A 19,928-nucleotide genomic window follows, 5' to 3' on the forward strand; every position below is an offset into this window, starting at 1 on the left:
GTGTAGGCGTAGTATGAAACTGACCTGTTTCCCTTACAGAGATCTTCATAAAGACATCCTTTCTTACGCTTAGATCGGGCCCACCAGCGGCCGAGCGGTAAAGACGCTGAACACTGGTAGTTCGGTCTGAGGTTCGAATCCCGCGAACGGGCTGGCTGCATGGGCGTTTTCGTGGTTTTCCCCATGTGTAACGTGTATACGAGCCAGTTTCCCTTAGAAAGTCCTCCACGAAAGGCATCCCTCCCCTTAGGCAGATAGCCCTAGTGTGCTTTGCCATAATTAAATACACCACACCTTACGCTTAGATCCTTCGTAGACGCTTAGCTAGGTAATCCTTGCATATTTTGTTGTAATTGATTTAACAAATAAGTAAACAATTCCACCATGAATGCCAGTTTTGTTTGCCTAATAAATAATAATGTTTGCCTCTCTCTTTTTGTGCATATTTTAATTACTAACTAATCTATCAGTTCGGATAGTGTTTTTTGGTTTTGGTTGCGCGGAAGTGTTTGTATTCTCATTTTTCGTATTGTTTACAAAAATTTTAAAGCACCTTTAGTTTTGAATATTTTATTTTTCATGAGATTTGCGGTAATATGTACCCAAACGAATCGAAATCGGTTGTTTTTATTTCCAATTTTTATTAAAAAAACGAAAAGATCAGCGCGATATCTTATTTTACAAAACCGGATGGTTTTATACATTCAAGAGTCCCTCTTTATTTCATAACGAATTTTTAAATCTTTGGAGAAAATTGTTTCTAATATTTAATTTTGTTACGCTGTTTCACATACCTGCTTTCTGGGAAAGTTATTATTTAATACCGTGGTTTAACTTTCCTGAAATCGGAAGCAATGTAATTTCACTCTCTTTTTTTAATTTCCAATTTTCAACATGCATTATTCATTCTTTTAATATCCTTACCATTAAACGAGCAGAAGAGAAGAAATTAAGCTGTTAACGTCATAGATGTAGACGGTCCTGTTCCATAATTGCGCTTGATGGGGTAATAATTTTGAGGACACGTTGCCCTGTTTCTCTACGAAGACGGAAAGGAAATTTGTGTATGTCAAAAGTCGGCTTTTGCTTCGTAATCTATGAAGTTCATAGTAGCTTATGAGATACGAAGGTTTTTCGTCCTCTTCGTTAGTGGCCGCCATTTCGAGGGTTCTAATTACAGGGCCGGCGAAGGATATCGTTTGACGCGCAGGATTCATGAATTTTTCATCAACTGACGGGGAATGCTTAAACGCAGACTGCTACCACAGTAAATTGTGTGTTTTTTAACGAAGGGATTCCATTGCGTCTAATTTCTAACATGGCTTCTGTTAATAAATAAAAATGTTATAAATTGGTGAACGGATGTTTCCTCCCCCTTGCCATGAGCTATTTTTGGAATTACGAAAGAAAAGTGATGATAGTAGGCCAAAGGTTTATAGTTTGTTAAGGAAAAATGAGGTTTTGTATGTGGACTTTTTATAAGATTTGTCATGTTTTGAAATTCATTTATTAGATAGTTTGTCCTACTGCATATCATATCAGTATCCACAGTTAATTTATTACACGTGGAGCAGACACCGCCAAATTTGCGCAAAACTTTTCATATTTAAGCTAGATGGTGGCATTAAAAATTGCGGAAGAAATAAAAGCTTTAATCCGAGAACTTTTTTATAAAATTTATTATGTTTCGAGCTTCTTTCATTAGCTATTTTGTCTTATATCATGTCATATCCGCGTTTAATTGGAAATATATAGAGAGTGTTTACACATTTTTAAAATTAATTGGTAAAATGTGAAGAGCATTATTTTTTTAAATATTTGATCTGATAGCCTTTTTTACTGTCTATAAGTTCGCTTAGTGATTTCTGTCGTAGAAGAGCTTTTCGTAAAATTTGTAGGGGTATGGATTTCCATTTCTCTTTCACTACTTTACATAATCCATCAATCGTGGTAGGTTTGCGCTTAGAAAGAGCTCTTTTCAAAACACCAAAGGCAAAAATAGTCCATAGATGAAACGCCAGAGGACTTCGCAGGAACGCGTTGAAAAGGACATACAATACATCTATCAGTCTTCCGTTTTTGAAGAACTGCAGTGGTACTTTTCGAAGTATGACGTATTGCTTTGTCTTGATGCAGCTTCACTCTTTGAAAGTCATCGGGATAAAGAAACGAAATTTCTTCTGTAAATATCGGACGTAAAACTTTTTCTTGATAATATACGTTGAGCTCATTAAACATTTTGTTCAACTCTTCTTATTTTTAACTTCCCAGCGTTTGAAAATCCTGCGAAAACTACAAACCTCTTATTGAAATTTTCTTTGCATTCATGGAACCAGACTTGTATATCTTTTTCTCTTTGTTTTCTGTAATAAATAAATCTGCTTTTATTGCAGTCGTTTAGGTGAACCCATGCTTCATCAAGGGTCACAATGTATTTCTGTTTATCTCCTGCTAAATAGTTTTCGTACAAGGTTATATGAATTGTTCTGTGTTCAGCTCCATTTCCTCGGAAGAAGTTAGTAAACGTTATGTTCTTTAGCTTTTTTTTTTTTTTTTAAAGTTGTAAATCGTGGTTTATTATTCTATTAATTGTTGCTACAGATGTAATTAAAGAGTCTGCAATTGATTTCTGCGTCGGCGGATTTTCATTTCAAACGTTTCTGAAAAATGGAATAGGAATATTTCTCTTCGGGAAGGCAAAAACATGTCCTTCAATCCACTGTTTGTTTACGCGCGATATGTTGAAAGAAGAATAAATTTAAAAGTATGACCCGATATTTTCCATTTAAAAAAAAAAGCTGTTTCCAATTTTTCTTTTTTTTTTTTTCTCTCTCTCTTTCTTTCCAAAACATTAGTTTCTTTTAAATTCTTTTTCGAAATCGTTCTAAAAATGTGTAAACACCCTCTGTACTTACCGTTATTATACTCCTCCTCCTCCTCTTCTTCTTCTTCTTTTTTTTTTTTTTGACAAAACTTTGGAATGAAGTTTACGAATATGAACTAAGTCATGATCACGATGGATATTATACTGTGTTCAACAGATAGTTTTCATACAGTGTTCAACAAATGGTTTTACATTGAGCCACTTGCCTTTACAAAAACTGGTGAACAATGTTTTCTAGCTTTTGTTTAAGTCGTAAATCTCGGTTTATTATTTTAATTATTATTGGAACAGATGTATTTAAAGACTTTGCAATCGATTTCTATGTCGGTGGATTTTATTTTGTTACCAACGATTGAAATTTATAAACATTTGAAAGAGTAAATATCTTTTTTGGGCATTTGTTAAAAGTCTTCTTTCCATGTAAAAGAAACGATTGATGGTATTTCCCTATCCGATTAATAATGTTGCTAGAAGTTTTAATACTATGTATTTCATAACTTTTTTGAATCATGAAATAGGAATATTTCTCTCTAGAAAGTGGAAAAGTGGGAAAACATATCCTTTCAATCCACATCTTGTTTACATGGACATTTTGGAAAAAAAAAAAAAAAAAAAAAAAAAAAAGGATGAATTTAAAGGTATAGCAGAGGATATTTCGCATTTCAAATAAAGAGCCGTTGCCAGAAATTTTTATCCTAAAACATTTGCTTTTATTTATTCTTTATCTAATCGCTCTAAAAATGTGTAAACACGCTCTGTACGTTTATTATACGGGAAGCAGAGGTTGCCAACTTTGGCTTTTTGTGTGAAACTTTACATGTTGAGTCTAGTTGGTGGCGTAAAAAATTACGTTCGTTAACGAAAAATAAATGCTTTTATCGGATAACTTTTTATAAGATTTATTACGTTTTGAACTTTGTATATTAGATATTTTGCCCTACATCATATTCGCATTTAAGTGGAAATACGTTTACTATACGTGAGGCAGAGAAGCCCAACTTTGATTTCTTGCATAAACCTGTGAAACCATAACGAGACTAGCTGGTGGCGTAACAAATTACCGTATTCCCTCCTCCCTTTTTTTACTAATTTCATCGCACGAAAACCGAAAGGGAAAAATTATGCGAATAATTTAAATTTCGAAAGACGCAGTTACAGTAAGAGCATAAGAAGTAAATAGTAAGATAGAATAGTAAGAATAAACAGTAAGAACATAAGAAATAATTCACTGACAAACAGCCGGTAACTACAGTATTATTTATTTAAAAGAAACCCGTACTCTAGTAAGAACATACAATAATTTTTACATCGCAGTATCGAATGAGATACCTTCATTTCAGCTTTCCTGTTTCTTGAATCTCACGCGCTCTTGTATTCTACTGCTACTCTTTAAAATTGTTTAACGCTGCTGGAACTGCTCTCTGTTTGAACTACAGCTTACAAATCGTTGCATCGTCAGTGTTGTCATTTGTCTTCGTAACCGTTCAGCCTGTCTTATCACATGGAGTCATCTTCAGAACCATCAAGAGCATTAGATATCCCCATTATCTTACAGCTCTTTTCTAATATTGCTTCATCAGACATAGCACATACACTCAAAATACACGGGCAAATCAATTAATAAGATGAAAACAATCACTATATGGCGAATTCGTTTTAAAATTTAAGTGAGCACGCTTTCTGAACGCCTTGAAGTTGGAAATTGCATGAATACGCCAAAGAATTTTTTCTTCGGAAATTTAACACGAATAAATACAGTATTTAAATTTTGTCAGCGTGTCGACGTATTATAATTTTACCATTTCTTTAACAGTGATTGCTTTATAATTTTAGACATTTAAACTAGTTTTCAACGGTGAGGGAGACTCTTTTTGGTCCATTTTTAAGCTTGATTTTGACTAGCATTCCCAGAAGGCAGTGAAAATATCCTCGCAGTTGAATATATTAGAAAGCTACGGCGCAGGTTCAGCGAGGTTGACATAGGGCATATTCACATCTTCTTATCTCAAGACATTTGTTTGTGAGATAATATTCTGCCGAAGGAGTGGTTCACGATCCATTTGCAAGAACTATGACTTCTCGTGTATTGTATGCCACGCCCTGTAGGAATCTGAAGCTTGGTGGTGATCCTTCTCTACTGACCTTCGCTTTTATTTTATTGTTCTGTGCATTTCAATGGCTGGTTCTCTATTATGTGAAGTTTACTTGCTCGATTTTATTATTTGCCAGTCGTGATATCATAAGCCATGCCTTTCTTCTTGAGGTACGGGGGGGGGCTGATACTACATTATAAACAAACTCGTAATCTTCTAAGTTTTGAGTGGCTTTTGTTAATTTATGAACCTAATTTCTAAAAAGAAAAGAAAGCATGTATCTTAATAGGAGAAAAATAGTAATGCTGATTAAAAAAAATCTGATGTATACACCACATGACTTCCTTGTACGGAATATTAAATTATACGCATTTTTTCTTGCATTTCATTTACACTTATTGGATTGAATTAAATCTACTTCGCTGACAACCACAATAGAATAAATGCATTCTTTAAAATTCCCCCTATTTGTTTACCATAGCGACACTCTGGCGCTAGATTCATTTAACAGTATTATATTTCGTTCATATTATAATTCAGAATGCACAAACTTTATATCATTTAAAGAATTATGTAATCGGTGCCACATGTTCTATTCAAATACTATAATAAAGCTAGAACGATGTATAAAAGAAATTAAGCAAACAAAACAAAAAAGAAACAGTTTTACACAGACGATTGAGTATTTCTCATTCAATTAATTCAGTTCTCACTTCGCGACAAGGCAAAAATAGATAAAAACTCAAAATATATGTATTAAAAATTACGAAGTAAATCTTAAACACTTATTTCATCGAAAAAATTCCAGAAAGGATTAAGTATGATTCAGTTCGCAATAATAAATGTTCGCAATATCTACTCATTGATGGCACTGTGGGTAAAGAGAAGGTATTTGAAAATTGGGTATAAAACATGTTCCTGATAATATGTGGAGTTAATCTCAAACATTTTTCTGCACTCTATGTTTAATTTGCTGTTATACGAAAAACCAATAACAGTCATAAATCTCTTTAAAAAACTTTCTTTAGATTCTTTGAACCATGTTTAAGAGTTTTTTTTTTTTCTTCTCTTTAATGATAATAAATGGATAACTTTTTATTGCAGACTTTCAAATACGCATAAGATTCATCTATTGTGACAGCATTTGTCCGTTCTTATCGGCATAAATATTTCTCATAAAGAATTCTGCAGCACGTTCTGGTTTCGGTGATATATCGTGGAGGAAGACGGTGCACATTATGTTTTTTTTTTCGCTTTTTAAGATTGAATTCAGCATTAATCACTTTGTTTGTTTTCCATTTGAAGCCAAACTTCTTTTTCTTGTTGACAATATTATTTGTCGTAGCTTTAGATAACGGAAAGGCATGACTTTCACAGCGTTTTTTAATAACTAGATATGATAATAATAATTTTTTAATAACTAGATATGAATTTCTTCGTAAAGAGCACAAACATAACGTACCATCTATTGCTTCTTTAAAATCGCCATTTTGCATGAAAACAAAACTGTCAAATAGCAGACGGTAATTTATACTTTCAAAAATGTAGCAGTTAAAAAAATTTCCAGACAGACAGTTTTCTTTTTAATAGCAAAGAAAAATCATCTAAACATTGTGCGAAAGCCTGAAGTAGTAGAAGTGGAGAAGTTCCTGATATTTGACTTCGTTTTTGAATTAGAAAATAATCTTAATATGAATATTATACAATTTCTCAATTTTCAGAAATTATAAGATTTATAAGTATCTATTTCTTTTAAGTTTGTAACGAAGTACGTCATTTGTGAATAGGTGTAATGTAATTATGACTTAAGTCAATATTGTTACGAATTTGGTATTTAAAAAGCTAATATTAGTTCAATTATAAATTAATTGGTTTTATTTCTCGCGCAGTGCAGCGCGTGACGAATATTAAAAGAAAGCTAAGCCGGAAAATTGAAAATACAAGAGCGCGTGCATTAAATAAATAAATATCTCTTTTTGATTTCGAGAAAGTACTGGAAAATTCTAGCGCGTGATTTTAAAATCTTATAAAAGGAGGAAAACATCTCAGTTTGTAGTAGTTGCTTAGTTTGTTGTTGTTTAAAAAAAAACTACTGTTGTTGATTGTAGCGAATTCGTGGATTAGCGTTCTTTAGCTGTTTTGAATTACGTTCTATTGGACATTTCAGTAGTTAAAAGAAAACTACTGTGAGATATTGTAATACTGCGTGATAATTTGAGAAAATTTAAGCATTTTTGTTGTGATAATAATAAATTTTTGTTCATTTTTTTTTCATCGGACTTGTGCATTCATTTCATAACGAACCCGTACGCACGCAACAATTTTTGGTGTCAGGAGTGGGATTTGAATGCCAATAACAAGAGCGATGGAAGAACAATTCAGGCAAATGATGACTGCATTTGCTGCTTTCCAAGAAAAGATGGAAGGGGCCGTCAAATCCGTTAAGGAAGAAATGAAATTGGGCCAGGAATCCGTTAAGGACGAAATGAAAGCCGTTCAAGCAGGTCAAGAAAAGATTGAAGCACGTCAAGAAGAAATGAAAGAGAAATTACCTGCATAATAGAAAATAAATTTGAAGCTATGGAAGGCAGAATTGACACAGTTGAAAATAAAGTTGGACAAATTGAAGAAAAAGTTTCTTTCGTAAAAGATCAAATTGAAGAAAGAGTTTCTTCGGTGAAAGAAGAAATAGAAAAAAAAGTTTCTTCTGTAAAAGAACATATAGAAGGGAGAGTTTCGGCTGTGGAGGAACGAATTGAAGGAAGAGTTTGTGCCGTCCAACACCAAGTCGAACAACAAATTGATGAGAGAGTTTCTGCAGTTGCCAAAGAAATGGAAACGTTAAAGAAATTCGTAGCGACGGCAGGGAGCAAAAATGATGATTTTAAATTCTTACCGATGCCTGCTCGTCCATTTCTGAAGCTATCCACATATGATGGGAAGACATCCTGGCAAGTGTACAAGACCCAGTTTTCTATCGTTGCGGATGCGAATGGATGGGATTCCCAAGCTAAGGCCTGTCATCTCGCCGCTTCTTTAAGAGCCGACGCAGCGGATATCCTTCAGACTCTTCCCGAAAACAAAAGGTTAGATTTCGAAGCTCTGTCCGGCGCTTTGGAGCTGCGCTTTGGCGAGAAATGTTTAAAAGACTACAGCAGGCTTCAATTAAAATCCCGTCAACAGAAGCCCACCGAATCACTCCAGGAGCTCGCCACGGATGTTGAAAGGCTGTCCCACCTCGCCTTTTCGGAGTGCCCGACAGAAACAAGAGAAATCCTGTCGCTGCAATATTTCATCGACGGCATCCGGGATCCTGAAATACAGAAAGCTCTTCGAATGGCAGATGTAAAGGACATAAAAAGCGCTCTGTTGTACGCCATGAAGTTCGAGGCAGCCCAGCAAGCAACTCTTAGAGATCGCTACCCAGTCAGAGCTGTGCGAGTCCACGACCCAGGGGACCAATTGATGGCTCGTTTAGATGATTTATCCAGACAAGTCGATGCTTTGATACGGAGTAGGAGGGAGAACAAAGTGGCTGTAAGATGCTGGAGATGTGGTTCTGAAGGTCACCTACGACGGCATTGCAGAACACCCCAGGGCACGGATAATAAAACGGATGAGTTGACAAGACCAGTGAATGCTTTAAGACGGAATAGTGGTGAAACGAAACCGACCCTAAAGTGCTGGAATTGCGGTGTTGAAGGCCACCTACGAAGGAACTGCAGAACTCCCCAGAGCACGGAAAATAAAGCATACGATTTAAACAGACAATTAAATGCCACGGGAAGGAAAAGGACTGACAAGAAACCAAAGTGCTGGAATTGTGGAGCTGAAGGCCACGTACGAAAGAATTGCAGAACACCCCAGGGTACGAAAATTGAGACAATTTCTGAGCAACGACGCAGGAAACAAATTAATGACCATATCAAGAAACGGAGGTTGCCAGATAATGAGAAACCCTGTTTTAAAGCGCTTAAGATCTCTATAGTGAGTGGCAACAATAACGGACTGTCCATCAATGGGAATATCGATGGAGTTCCTTGCAATATGATCATTGACACAGGAGCTAATGTTACCATCATTAGGAAAGATTTAGCTGAACAGTTTAAAGATAAACTTATTTGGACGCCATCCTATGTTACCCTTCAGACTGCGTCTGGTGATAAGATCGACATAGCTGGGAAGTTAAACCTGAAAATCACGTTTGGAAGTGCCGCCTACTATCACACGGCATATGTGGCGGATATTACAGATCCATGCATACTCGGATTGGACTTTTTAAGGAAATACAATTTTTCCTTAGATTTCAAAAACAATAAGCTGCTTTCAGCATCTGATGGCATGATTATCCATCCTCAAAAGGGATCCTCGCCTGGAAATGTCGACGCCTTGTCCGAAAGATCGAGCTCGGGAAGCTGCCGAAATCATATCAGGGTCGAAAAGAAACGCAAGACTATCAGCTATTCTCCATCTCAGAAGTTCTTCGGTCAAGACCTTCGTCTGCCTTGTGACCGCCTGTTTAGTCTCCCTACGGATGCGCCTTCATCGCCTGAGGAACACATCCAAGATGCCCAGGCCCGGTTTGAGGGGATGCACCGTTCTGCACGAAAGCGAGTCAACTTGGCGACGGAGAAAACGAAGACCAGATGCGACACAAGAGCGACTAGACATAGATCCAACAAAGGAGACAAGGTGTGGTTGTGGAACCCGATTCAACGAAAAGGACTGTCACCTAAATTACAGTCACCTTCGGATGGTCCATATACAGTGCTGAACACGAATGACGTCGTGGTTCGGATCCGTGAGTCTTCGAACTCTTACGACAGGTTAGCTCATTACTATGGCCATAGTACATAATGTAAATAATTGTAAATAGTATAAGACCATGGTCCTTTTTGTTTATAAATGTGTATTTGATTTGATTTGTATTTAGTATTTGATTTGCATTTAGTATTTGATTTGTATTTAGTATTTGATTTGTATTTAGTATTTGTTTTGTATTTAGTATTTGATAGCATTTGATTTGTTCAAGTTAGTTATTGCATTTATTGTTTATATTGTTTGATATTGTAATGTAATGTTTATGCCTCAGTTGTATTTATGCCACAGTTGTAAATTTAGCTTCCTGTCCAGGGATTGTACTGCCCGGGACGTGCAGTCCTTGGGAAGGGGGCAGTGTTACGAATTTGGTATTTAAAAAGCTAATATTATTTCAATTATAAATTAATTGGTTTTATTTCTCGCGCAGTGCAGCGCGTGACGAATATTAAAAGAAAGCTAAGCCGGAAAATTGAAAATACAAGAGCGCGTGCATTAAATAAATAAATATCTCTTTTTGATTTCGAGAAAGTACTGGAAAATTCTAGCGCGTGATTTTAAAATCTTATAAAAGGAGGAAAACATCTCAGTTTGTAGTAGTTGCTTAGTTTGTTGTTGTTTAAAAAAAAACTACTGTTGTTGATTGTAGCGAATTCGTGGATTAGCGTTCTTTAGCTGTTTTGAATTACGCTCTATTGGACATTTCAGTAGTTAAAAGAAAACTACTGTGAGATATTGTAATACTGCGTGATAATTTGAGAAAATTTAAGCATTTTTGTTGTGATAATAATAAATTTTTGTTCATTTTTTTTCATCGGACTTGTGCATTCATTTCATAACGAACCCGTACGCACGCAACAATATTTAAGTACGTCTGCATACGAAACGCTCTGAAGAATATCCAACTTGGTATATATCCTTTTTGCATGCGAAAATTTTGTTTGGTGTACGGTAGTTGTTTGGAATTCGAGTTCGATAAGTCACGACTGCAATCATTACTCTTGTTTGCTTCTCTCGAGATAAAGCTGCGACTGCCTATGAGCATTAGTACGTCTGTTGCTACTATTCAATAAATAACACACAAAAACTTTTTGAGTTTTCAAATGTTTTTGTGTTTTTTCGCATACATGTTTTGTAAATTCATTAAAATTGAGTTTTAGGGAAGTTAATGAAAAAATTCAAGAAACGAAATGTATTGTTAGGTTCACCGTGGAGTTGGAGGGGGGGGAAGAAAGAGAGAGAGAGAGATTGTTAAGACATGTGAAGATGGCATGCGTATCCGGTATTTAGCAGTAGCATACTGTATGCCGAGTACGATGGTATCTACGGTTGTCAAAAACAGAGACACTATTAAATTGGCACGTTGCGAAGGAGAGCCGTTGGATAAAAATGCTTATGATCTGGATAGGGGGAAAAAAAAAAAAAAATTCAAGAGTTTTTTCAAGAGTAACATTATTTTTCAGTTTGATTACAAGAATACTCATCAGATGGGGGAAAAAAATAAGAAATACAGGGCCAAAATATTTGGTGCCAACAATTTGAAAAGAGATTTTGCCTTTTACAGCGATTCAATGCAAAATCCCGTTTCGAGACTAATAAAGTAAAAATCTTAAAGCTTCCATATTACGCCCAAAGGGGCGTTTTTTTAACGTTTTGTGTGTTATCTTTATTTATTAAATATCATATTCTTCGCACTTAAATCACATAAAATTCAATTCAAGAGCGATATCACAAAATATTTAAAAGCAGCACATCTTTAGAATTTCTGATAGACAGTTTCGCGCGCTGAAGATAAAAATGTTTTTTTCCGTACAGTGTTGCCATTGCTCGCTTTGAAATCGTTGAGTTTGTGATTCAAAAATTAGTTAAAGGTTTATAAAATATGAAATGTAAAATTCGAAATTCAAAATTCGGGCTTCCAGGCACATGTTCGAGTGGAGGATTACGTAATTAAGAAGTTGATGTCTCTAGGAACGTTGTTTTTTCACAATGCGAAAAACATACATGCAGGTTCTTCATTATTTAATTTCTTTAAATATAACACAGAGTGATAATATTTGGGGGAACATTTTGAAAAGTGATTCAGACTTTTAGATTCGTTCAAAATGCCGTTTTGAGACTAATAGCTGTTCTGAACTTAACGCTCCTGATGAAAGGCATATATCATCAGAATCCGGGCTTTGGTAATAACAAGAAGATTTTTTATAAGAACGGATTAATTATTTTCCTTTTATTTCTTGGAAAAATTCGCTTGACCCAAGGATATCAAAGGATAAATGACGTATACCGAAGTTTCACTGTATATGACTGAAGTCATGAATGTTCTTATCAAATTAGTTTTTCGTGTCCTGCCTAGTACGTATCTTCGCACTTTTGCAAGCCTGATTTATCTAAAGTGATAGCCATCTCATTACATTCCTTCTTTCATTTTAATGTGTGACAGGAATGTTTAGAATTCTAGAGATGCATTTCATCCTTAGAGCAACTAATCCCTTTCATTGGATGACTTCGATGGACAAGCGGGAGGAACTTGTTGAAGTTAATTAATGTTGACTCTGATGAGAGATTTAAAACTGAAAACGCTTAATCTGTAGTCGGGAGAAAAAAAAAAAAAAAAAAAAAAATCTGGTCTATTCATCAAAACCCACGCATGGCAGTCTTAAGATTAAAAGAAAATACGAGCAAATGATTGCATTCCTTTTCCTAGAAGTATTAATGAAGATCAGAGTGAAAAAAAGTATTTACGACTGTTTTATTTTCGCAACTAGTTTTTCAGGCATTGTTCTACAAGCTTGGTTACGTAAAACATTTAATTTCGAAAGCTTTTCTTCTTGCTATTTCTTTAAGCCAATAATATAAGATTTCCGAATACTTTTGAATTCTATTTATATCCATTCTGAAATACCATTTGGTTCGAAGATGCGTTGGAATTCTCGAAAAACTCAGTTAAATATGTTGGTTATTTGATTAGGAAGAAGCATCCATTAAAGTAGTCTTTCTCAGTCTGTTTTGCCTCCATGCATCCCTTTCACCATTGATCAACCAAAGATCACTTCTTCTCAACCCCTCCCGCTTTCTTTTTAAAACTCAAATAATTTATATGCATTTATTTAGATTTAGATTGTTTTTGTAACATATTTTTTAAATTAAACAAGGAAAACTACAGATAATATTAGTAAAGAATACCAAAACTTGAATACCATTGATCAACCAAAGTTGATTTTGTAACATGTTTTATAAATTAAGCAACGAAAACTATAGATAATATTAATAAAGAATACCAAAGCTTGAATACCATTGATCAACCAAAGATCAGTTCTTCTCAGCACTCCTTCCCCACTTTCTTTCTAAAATTCAAGTAATACATATGCATTTATTAAGATCTAGATTATTTTTTGTAATATGTTTTATAAATTAAACAACAAAAAATACAGAAAATAAAGCCAAAGCCATACCAAAACCATATAATACCAAAACTTGAATATATATATGTAACTATTTTCAATTCTTTTTCTATTATTATTTCTATTACTATAACTATTATATTATATATATAACTGATTTTCATTATCAGAGGTATCCAAACTTCATGTCAGTAACAGTCGTATGTTGAAATTCGAGACTCGCAACCAAATTTTCAAAATGCCACACATCCATATTTACATCATTTTTAATTTCGTGAAATGTGAATTTTACCATTTAGTGAAATGGGTTGTAGAGACATTAGGTATTTTTGGAGCAGAAGAGATGAAAAATTAGCATCTGCCTTCGCCGGGAATCGAACCAATCGAACCTCTGGAATATCGGCCCAGCTTGCAGAACCACTACACCACAAAGGCACGCTATTAAAGTGGGAGAAATATCTTATGTACTCCCCTTTTTAAAGGGCGACTAGAATTTTAGGGGACCCAATCACCAAATCCTGGGTGTGGAGAGTCATCATCCACAACCCTTTTAGTTCGGGCGCCACTGTAGAGACATTAGGAATTTTTGGAGCAAGAGAGATTAAAAATTAGTAACTGCCTTCGCCGGGAATCGAACCACGCACCTCTGGAATACCGGCCCAGCCTGCAGAACCATTACACCACGAAGGCACGCTAGGAAAGTGGGAGAAATACCTTAGAGGGTTTAAAATGGAAAGAAACACCTGATAACTTTTAAAAAATGAAATAAATTAATTACTTTCTTTTGGAGTAGTTTTAGTTTACCATATTTCATACCTATATTTTATTTTCATTAGAGCTATGCAGTCCACAGCCACTCGCCTGTGAGAGCCGCCCCTGATATATATGTAAGATAAAATTTTGTAAAGCAAACTTCTAATTCTTCTAATTGGTTATAGTCCTTTTTATTCTTCATTTTAACTTGGGTAACTCCCCTTTCTGTTTTAAAAATAGTAACTACTTAGAATATATCAGTCTAAAAATAAATCCTCCTTATACTAGCTTACACAACGCTGCAATACAGACGCTTTTTATCCAATCACTGAATAAGATTTTTATTAAAAGCAAAAGTGTTTTGACGCTCTTCACCATGCTGTTTAGAATGCGTCACTGGTATTTTTTGATTGTTTATGGACACTGGAAATGTCTTCAGCCGAATCTTTTCATTTTTCGCATCACGTCTCGTTCTGGAATCAGATCGCTTTCCCACTCATTCCATACCAACTCTTGGAACTGCCAACTATGAGAGCTGCGGCCATTATCTTTAAAGCATTCGGCGATTTAAGAACAAACTCATCAGTGGTCTTCAACTGGCGGCCCGCGGACGTATGCAGTACACGAAACAATTTTACGTGGCTCGTGAATAACATGTCTTAAATTAATTAGCATTGTTATGAATTTAACTATTATGAAAGCAACCTGAAGAAAGATGCATGATTTTAATTATTGGGGCTCCAATTTGATATTATTTTCATAACCATTGAAAACAAACTTGATTAACGTCCCAGAAAATCTGCAAATGGATTTATACTGTGATATAAATCTTATTCAAAGATTTGATTAACCTTTTCTCATATTTGTCAAAAGATAAATAACCTCAATTACGAATTTTGAAACAAGAATAATTTTTTTGTTTGGGAGTATATTTATATATGCGATTTGCTCCCCGAATTTAAAATTTAGTAAGTACAGAAAAAGAGAACCAGACTGACCTAGGGAGCTCAGTGAAGATAATTTCTACTTATTTTTTGTGCAAGATTACAGACTTTATCAAAATTGAATCGAAATGCGATGAAGTGTTATAGTAGCAGAGATGTTTAGAATTATTTACATATAAATATATGTATTTTTTCCTATATGCGTCATATAACTATTTAATAAATAAAAGGAAGAAAATAGGTTACCATTATTTATTCTCATATTTTCCCCCTCTTGAAAAGTTATCTTTTTTTTTTAATTTTTATTTTAAGTAAATTATCCAGTGATTCACTCAACACATTAGAATTATTTGAAATAAATATCAGTCTGAAAATTTAATATTTAGCTATCAATACGACTGACTGAATTACAAAGAGTAACGATCAGAAATTTATGGCTAGAAGTTGCGAGAAGTGTTTGATACCTTGGTAATGGTGCTGCCATCTAGTGGCACTAGTGTATTGTTTACTGAGAAGTATGGATATTTTTGCAATAAGTTTTTGCAATTTCATCAATTTACATGCAAGTGATTAATATTTTCAACGAATTTTTTATTTTGTTCTGTTTATTTATTTGTTGTTTTTTATGTAAAACATTGAATCTAATATGTACTGTAATTTAATTTACATGAAGGTTCATATTTAATGTTTATATATTTTTTTCATTTTTAAATCTGAAAGAGCCATTGGCTCATCTTCAGGATGCTTTTGAAATTTTAACTTTACTAAGCATAAATTGTAGCACTGAATTTCTTTTCCAGGTATTCAATGGGCTTGATATCCAAAAATGAAAATTTAGAACTTTGCAATAAAGTTACAGCTTCTTCATTTTGCAGGTATGTAAATATTTTGTATGCATTTTTAAAGCTTGCAGTTTTATTTTTGGGCATTTATATATATCAGAGATGGCCAAACTTTGATTAAGAACCGCATGTTGGAATTCAGAAGAGTTAGAGAGCCATAACTAGAATTTCCAAAACCCACAAGTCCGTATTTATTATAAATCACAACTAATTCACTAATGGTGCTTTGCAAAGAGCAATGCTGCAGCTGTAATTATTACCAGGTTTAACTGTTCACTGTAGCCAATAATACTTACTGAAAATGTAATAGCTGTAACTGGTGGATAATTAAAAGAAAGAAAAGAAGAAAAAATTTGTTTTTCCATTGCATTTGTCCGAGTTTAAAGTTTTGACCTCTGAGAGAGAGGTGACAAACGGTTAACCCCTGTAATGCACATATCATGGATGGTGCCAATATTTTTAAGTACTGAAAGAACTTTTTCTAGTTTAAAATCTCTTAATATGAAGTTCAAAAAATTAAATTTTTTTTGTAGGGGATGTTTAATGGTGAATGAATATGAAAATTGTATGTTAATTAATTGATAAAACTCATATTTTTTTTTGGGGGGGGGTGCATGTATAATATGCTTTTAAGGTTCAGTGAAATATATACAGTATTTCCTTCATGTATTTTACCCCGTTTTTTAACGAATTTTATTGTCCGAAAACCGAAAAGGGAAAATTATGTGAGTAATTTAATTTCTGAAGAACATGGTTACGATAAGACTATGACAAATGAAAAGTAGTCAGTGATAAACTACAGGACTATCACAATATTATTTCTTTAAAAGAAACGTACATTCCAATATGCATACATAGTAATATTAACATTGCAGTATGTGACGGATATTGAGCCAATATCTGATGGTTCCCAAAAGAGACGTCGGAGGAGCGAGAGAGAAAGGGGACGAACAACCATTTCGAAAGATCGAACATCTGCAGTAGATAAGACTACAATCAGCTGGAATGTAAATAATTGAAGTAAAGAGAAATCATACATTTGGAAAGTTTTAAGTATGATAACAACTGCTCTGTAGCTTAATTAAGAATCTGCACAAAATAGCTTTCAGACAATAAATGGAAGGGTAAATAGATTGGATAAATGCTAATATTATACTGATATGCTAAAAATCCAAATACTAATTGATTGAAGTGAATAAAAATGAAAATAATCTATGAAATACAATTTACCAATAAACTAGCCCTTAACGGGAAAAAGCTATATACTATATAGAATGAGGAAAATTGCATAAACATTTAAAAAATTTTAGTGTTAAAAAGCTAGGGCAGGAAAATATAAGAGGAAATACTGTAATTAATAAAAGCAATCAATTCCAAGTACTAACTGTAATCTGTGTCTTTTGAAACACTCAATGACACTTCAATGAAGCTGTTTGAATTTATAACCAGGTAGGAATTTGCCAGCTGATACAACCTCTTAGAGTCTTAAATTCTGCTGCATGGTACATCCCTAAATTCTAAAAAAATTAGTGCCCAATGCACCTTCCTAAAATTAAAAGAAAAATTGTCATCCTTAAATTTTGCAGCTTGGTGCTTTGCAAATTCTAAAAAATTTGTTGCACCATTTACACCAACTCTGAGACGCTAGCCCTGTAAATGTCTGGAGATGTTTTGCTTTAGTATGCTTTAAAGCATTTTAATTATTATATGAAATAATCTTAACATGGCAAAAATTGTTGGATTATTTTTTTAAGATATTATTATTCTTTTGTATTCTTATTTATTTTAATAGGAGACGTCTGCCAGTTTTAATGGTTAGAAGTCGGATGGCCCCTTCTTTGAAAATTTCTACTCAGTTTGTTGAACAAGGACGTATCCTTTTGCATTCTAAGATGCCAATGCATGATTTATACATATACTGGGTTATTTTTCTGAAAATGATAATTTTATAGCAATTTTAATCAATGTTGTTATTTAAAATTGAGAACTATTAAGTGCATCATTTAAAATTGAGAACTATTAAGTGCATCTTATGAAGGTGATGTGATTAGTTAAAATGTAAAGTTAAAAACTGCAGAATTTCATGTTGATAAATTCAGTATTTAATATTATAAACTTTCAAGTCATAAATTTATTTTAAAGCTTCAAGTGAAATGTTTTCAAGAGTATCATTTTTGTTTCTTTTATTATTTTATGGGAGTAAAATTTCTCTTTAGTCAGCATTTATATACTCTGTCTTAAAATATGCTTCATTTTTTCTTCATATATCTATCTATCACTCTATCTAAACTTTTTTCCTAAATTTTCGTGTCACTATTACCTGGAAAACTTGAATATTACCTAGCTATGCAAAATTAAAACAAAAATGTTTTTATATATTAAAATATATATATATATATATATATCTTCCATTCACTCACCATACTCAAATTTTGACCACCTATGTGGTAAAATAGGTGATGGAACTGCACTTCACTGAAGAGGAGACATATACTCCACTGCAATGGTCTCCAAATGTACAATTTGATCTGGTAGATAAGACCATTTATTCAAACCAGTTCTAGCACTCTAAATACTGAGGTTAGTTACGGTTCCATCACTCCGTATCACTTCAGGTTCTTCAAGGAAAATCTCATCAAAGTCAAATGGCAAATTAAAGTAGAAGCTGTATCTTTAGCAAGTCTTCTAAGAGGGAGAAACATGGTCGATGTATTCTGATACTGGTTCTTATATGCGAAAATAATGGTCCTCTTTTCTAGCTCTTCAAAAATGCTTAGAATTAAAACAGTTTTGTTTCAAATAAAAATCATGTCATCTGTTCTTCCATCATGTTGTATTTCTTAATTCTTCAATCATTTATATTATTATGAGTATTTCCTGTTCTTATTTTGTCTCTGTCAATTATGTGAGAATTGTCTGAATCAGCTATCACATGCATGCTTGCATAATATTTACAATATAAACAATATTTACAATTACAGAATATAATTACATAATATTTGATAATTATAGTCACTATTTAAAAAAGTGTATAGGAAAAATTCTGAAATATTGTTATTTTTACAAAACTATGTCTTTTGAGCTTTCTGTGCAAGCAATAAATAATTTGAAATTTCCGATTTTAAACCTTTTCCGTGTTCTTCGGCCTCCAAAATTCGCATTAAGACTTGTAGCATTTCAATAGTAGGGAATTTAGTAACTGTAAAAAATTGATGAAAAACACAAAAATTCCACCATTTTTCAGTGCTATCTTAAGTGTAATACATGAATGAAAGCTAAAATTTTATTTGAGGTAGGGGAAAATCAGCTTGGCGATAAGCAACGTTCAAGGGGTATAGTGATACAAAAAGAGAAAAGAATGCTTTAGGGCCCATCCTTGTAGCTATACATTACTTTTTTGTTTTGTTTATAACACTTTTCATTTTTCCCCCCTGTAACTTACATTGCTGGCCATCCAAATTGCAACACCAAGAAAGACAAGAAATATCACAACAAAATTTATTTAGTAGATAACATGTTGACTAAGTATCAAATGATTAAATTTATAGACTTCTGTGAAGTGTGGTTCCTTCCGGAATCAGTAACCAGAGTAGCCACCGTTGTTGGAGATTACCACTGCCACATGCCTCAGCATTGATTCAAAGAGACTTTGGATGTGTTCTTGGGGTACAGCAGACCAAGCAGCTTCCACAGGTTGCCGAAATTGATCTGGTGTGGCAGCTTGGGATGTAATCTGGGTCAAACGTTCAACAACCATGGACCACATGTTTTCTATTGGCGAAAGATCCGGAGAGCGAGCCGGCCAGGGAAGCAATTCAATCTGGCGATTGACGAAGAGCCCTTGGACAATGCGTGCCACATGTGCTGTTGAAATATGGCTGTGGGCAAGTCCTGAAGGTAAGGAAGGACAACTGGCTCCAACACATCAGAGATGTAGCGCTGGCTGTTTAAAGTACCGGCAATGCGTATTAGAGGAGTGCGAGAGTGATATCTAATATCTCCCCATACCATAATATCCGGTGCAGGATCAAGTGTGGTGGTGCATAATGCAGCTGTCCTCTCTGCACGGTGTTTCCAGATTTGAATCTGATTAGAGTGGTGTTGCAGGAAGCGGGACTCGTCAGTAAAGACAATTTTATTCCATTCTACTGTCCATATTCTTCTTTCATCGCACCGTTGGTGGCAGACAC

The 19,928-nt window shown here is 34.2% G+C and overlaps 1 protein-coding gene across 1 annotated transcript in view; it reads left to right on the plus strand.

Moving 5' to 3' along the window:
* Nucleotides 1–19,928, plus strand: part of LOC118195984 (U3 small nucleolar ribonucleoprotein IMP3) — a 156,916-nt gene that overhangs the window by 134,571 nt on the left and 2,417 nt on the right. The window contains exons 3-4 of the mRNA XM_085806710.1: nt 15,697–15,771; nt 17,531–17,610. Coding sequence (XP_085662836.1) covers nt 15,697–15,771; nt 17,531–17,610 — 155 coding nt within the window. The remainder of the gene's footprint in view (nt 1–15,696; nt 15,772–17,530; nt 17,611–19,928) is intronic.

The sequence above is a fragment of the Stegodyphus dumicola genome, chromosome 12 (assembly GCF_044657685.1).
Source record: "Stegodyphus dumicola isolate Sdum_Otavi_A_Nest chromosome 12, ASM4465768v1".
Lineage (NCBI taxonomy): Eukaryota > Metazoa > Arthropoda > Arachnida > Araneae > Eresidae > Stegodyphus > Stegodyphus dumicola.